The 4,517-nt window shown below is 50.0% G+C and overlaps 1 protein-coding gene across 1 annotated transcript; it reads right to left on the bottom strand.

The window, feature by feature from the left end:
* Positions 1 to 3,332: 3,332 nt before the first annotated feature.
* Positions 3,333 to 4,186, bottom strand: LOC122376549 (40S ribosomal protein S2-like; the record flags this gene model as incomplete). The annotated part of the gene is given in 2 exon segments (XM_043356448.1): positions 3,333 to 3,761; positions 4,075 to 4,186. Coding segments are annotated over 2 exon segments (157 nt in total), but the record flags the coding sequence as incomplete, so codon positions are not given.
* Positions 4,187 to 4,517: the final 331 nt, after the last annotated feature.

Genomic DNA, 4,517 nt, shown 5'->3' with positions numbered 1-4,517 from the left:
CGGCGTTTGGGGTGGCGTTGTTAAAGTTGACTGCGGGCGTGCGGAGACAAGACGGGCGTTTTCCTAGTGCTGACTTTTTTCGCGGTGTTTATGTCATCTTTGTTGGCGGCTTGCGTGCAGGCGATTCTTTTTATATACTTGGGCTTTAATTTCTAAGTTTTCTTTTTTCCTTTCTTTCAAACCTTCGGTCCGGAGACGTAAGGAATTGCATTACCACTTTGGTTATGACAGCGGTCCGCCACGGTTTCGGGATTGAGGGAGAGTTCGACCAAAATTTACAAACATCTTTTCACATGAGGCTGCATTACGGAAGATAAATTTCTGGGGTTCGGACCCCCCCCCCCCCCCCCACCCCGGCAGTAGAGCCTTTGTGATGGTAGTGGTACGCACTTTCGTCTGCAGCCCGTCGCCGATTCAATCACTCACGGGGCATACAATACCAGCGCCCCCACAACAGTTAGCTCATAGTTGTAGTTACAGGGTTTTGACACTAGGTGGCAGTAAACAGCTGTTTCATCGACGGCCGATGTTTACTGCCACCTGGTGGCGAGTTGCTGTAACTACAGCTGTTGACTGGCCGCTGTAGAGGCGCTGAGCTGGCTCCGTACAAAAGTTTGCTTCGGAGATGTCCGTCAGACAAATGTATGTCTGCAAATGTACGCATGACAGAGAGATCGTAAATGTCAGAATGAGCAAAGCATAGGTTTGGTTATGCTATGCGCGGCTGAATTCGGTAAGGCTTACCCCAGGTTGGGTAAGATTTTGTCAATCATCTTTTGTTTATTGCTTGAATTTTGTTTTTTACGCCTACGCGATTTTTTTTTGTCCGTGCAGCACTTTTTTATCCGAATTTTTAACCATTTAATTGCTATTCGTACCAATAGTTCTCCCCGTGACGTAATTTGGCTCTTTAAATGATTCACTTCCCTTGGCAGATTTGTCGAATTTTCTATACGCTTATTTGCTGTCAACCATTTACGATACGAACTCCTGTCCTAGCATTTCAGCAATACGAACTTTTGATCTCGCCCGTCTCGCCCATTTACAGGGCTCGATACTAGCGCCGCCCCATCGCGTATTTTGTAGTTGTAGTTTAAGAGATTCGCCACCAGGTGGCAGCAAGCATCGAACAACGCTTGCCTACTCATTTCAAACATATTTCGCAACAGACGCTTCGATCACCGCGTCTTTTCTCTGTTACTGTAAGCGGCAAGCGCTCAGGAGCTGCGAGATTCCCGCAGAATTGTTACAATGTCTTGATATTCCCACGGCTGACCTTTCGCCCATCCAGGGCCTCGGCTAACATGTTAACTGGTGGGCCAAATGGCCCACCAGTGACCCGAAATGGCCCACCAGCCTCATAGATTTGGCCCACCAGTAATTTTCCGAAAAATCTAAGTTTCCACATTTTTCACATTTCAAATTGAATTAGCAGATCCTATCGTACATTTTCAGGCTGTAAAGTACCCATCGGTGATACATATTCTTGTGAAAAAATTCAACCTATTGTTTGCAATATCCTCTTGGGGTAAAAAGTGAACTATAGTGGACTAAGTGGACTAAGCCTCGGTCACACTTCACCGGATTGGACCAATGGACGAGAAACGGACGGCGTCCGGTGATGTCCGGGGGATGTCCGTTCGTTTCCGTTGGACGTCCGTTTCTCATCCGTTCATATCCGTTCCATGTCCGGTGGTGTCCGATGTGCTCAACCGGACACCACCGGACATGGAACAGATATTAACGGATGACAAACGGACGTCCAACGGAAACAAACGGACATCACCGGACGCTGACAGTTCTCGTCCGTTTCTCGTACGTTGGTCCAATCCGGTGAAGTGTGACCGAGGCTTTAAATTTTATGCAATAATCGCGAAAGACGTCTGCCTCTGTCAATTACAGATAGTGTCGGCGGCTTCCAGCCGATCGAGGTCTGCGAGAGTTCTTGCAAGCTTTCCGATCGATCGAGTGGTTGCAGTCACATAAGCATCTGTCGCAGACCAGTCGGTTACAAGAAAAACTACGAATAAAGAACAGACCAGTTCAGACGGTCGGGGATAAGCCTCCGAGCGATCTCAGACGGCTCGCCGATAGACACGATATAAGCCAGAGTCAAACTAGAGGTAGTGTCGGCGACTTCCAGCCGATTGAAGTCTGCAAGCGATATTATGCGTCTTTACGACCGGTATGATGCTTGCAGTCACACATCTGACCAGTTGGACGAAGCGTTCCAAAAAATTTTCATTTGGGCTGAAGATGACACTCAAGAATAAGAATGGATAATTTTCCACTCTCACATTTTGGGTGACTCGAACTGAGTGCTGTTCACAATTCCTCCCGATCCACCCAACAACGCCCGATCCCGTCCGACCGCTTCCGAATCTCCGACTAGTCGGCGAGCGATCCACTCACGGCCGTAAGTTATCGTCCAAAGTTTTATAATCTGCGTCAATATTGTGTGCATACTTGTGCCACGGAATATATAGTCTACGACATGTCGATATGTCGATATGTACTACGATATGTCGTAGACTATATATTCCGTGCTTGTGCGATTTTATGTGCACCGCGGGAGTATCACCACTGAGAGGGTTGTGGGTCCCTACTCTCTCCTCTCTCTCTCTCTCTGAAGAGTCGGGGGGGGGGGGGTCGAGCCCCGTTTTTTTTTTTTGGAACATTTTTTGAATGCTATCCTGACGTTTTTTGCAGAATAAAGTGGCCGAAATCTGGGGAGAAATCGAAAATTGAGAGGGGGGGCTATGGCTACGAAGGTCAGTCCATGTCGCTGCCCAAGTGGCCCACCAGTCAAAATTCCTTAGCCGAGGCCCTGCGCCCATCCCAAAGGCTTCTCCAAAACGCACTCGACAGATACTGAAGGGGAACAATTTTGCTCGTACGCCCCACACTGCATCAGATACTACCGCGACTACCGCAGGGCTCACGCTACGCGTCGCTGTAGGCAGGTAGACACTTCAAGCCACCTACTTTGGATTATTGAAAACGAAAATCCAGATTCCAGATACTCCGTTCAAATAAATAACCGATGCACTATGCAGATAGTTCACTTTGGCAGTGACTGCTCCTTCAAGCAATCATTACAATTTATCACCTCGCTTCTTTGCGCTTAGCCCAGTCGACCAATCGCTAAAACCTCTCGATTTGCCACACTGTCACCATATACCACGCTCCTAACGTCCCCATGGTTCTCTTTTCAATGCCGTTCCGCCTTTTCCTTTCTCAATTAAAACCATTGTGTTATATGTCGTGGATTGTATAACCCTCTTGTGTTCCCGAGTTCTAACACCAACTACAGATAAACACACTACCGTCAGTTCCGTTCCGACCGTAATTGTATTTCAGCGCCGTCAGTCAAATCAGTCTGTCAGTCCGTCAGACTGGGACCTATGTCAGTCCGATCAGCTGAGTGCGGGGCCGGCTCCTGGGGGCGGCGCGGGCCTACCGACCTCCGGCCCGGCTCAGTGACCCTCTGAGGGCTCACCTCACCGGGGAGGTCAGCTCAGCGCCCGTCCAGCCGGCCGTCTGACCGGCCACCGGCGGCGACACCTCACTGACCTCTCAGCGGGGTCGGACCGGGTCAGCTCACTGGCCCTCCTCCCGCTGCTGGGTCTGCACCTGGCGGTGGTTCTTCATCAGGTAGTCGGTGAACTCCTGGATCGGAGACATGGTGAACACGTTCTCCTTCCACAGGTCCGGAGTCAGGTAGCCGTACGTCTTGGCGATCGCAGCGTACGTCGCCTTGGCTGTGGGACGCGAGGGGGTAAAAAGTCAGCGGTGAGGGGGTCATGGGGGGGGGGGGGTAATACAATATAATGGAATATTAATTTCAAATGAGTTTGCACTATACACAATGAGTACGGCTCACATCAAATCTTTTACCATCTGATAGAAACATTCACAAGTAGACATAAGCATATGCAAACATAAGCGACTGCTATTTTTAATAAAAAAACTAGTAATTGTACGCGAACAGTAAATCCAGCACGACTGCGCCTCCCAACCCTGTGTAGTGTGTACACCTCTCCCACCGAATACCCCTTCCCCTCTGCTGCGTACCGAAGTTGCCGAGCGTGCTGGTGCTGCCTCGGGCCGAGGTGTAGCAGTCCTCGATACCGGCCATGGTAAGCAGGTGTTTGGGGATGGCGCCGACACAATGCCGGTACCGCGAGAGCCGGATCAGCCGCACCTGCACCGAGCCGCACTTGCCCGTCACCTTGCAGGGAACCGTGTGGGCTTGCCGATCTTGTTACCTGCGGAGAGAGAACGGGAGGGTGAGAATACAGCGAGAGTGGAGATACAACATGGGGACGTGTTGTCGAAGTGCGACAATGTAATACACGGCACAAAGAAAGCAAGCGGCATACCACTAAAAAGCGCATGTTCGCGATCATTCACGTCGTTCCAAAAGCCCATCCATCAAATTAACTCTGTCCGGAAAGGCATGCCCAGTTATCTGTCCAAAGAGGCCATTATTTCGCAATAAGTGCACAAGTAGACCA

The sequence above is a fragment of the Amphibalanus amphitrite genome, unplaced genomic scaffold, assembly GCF_019059575.1.
Source record: "Amphibalanus amphitrite isolate SeventyFive unplaced genomic scaffold, NRLGWU_Aamphi_draft 002194F_arrow, whole genome shotgun sequence".
In the NCBI taxonomy this organism is placed as follows: domain Eukaryota; kingdom Metazoa; phylum Arthropoda; class Thecostraca; order Balanomorpha; family Balanidae; genus Amphibalanus; species Amphibalanus amphitrite.
The sequence above is the reverse complement of the archived record's forward strand: the minus strand, read 5'-3'. Positions and strand labels throughout refer to the sequence as shown.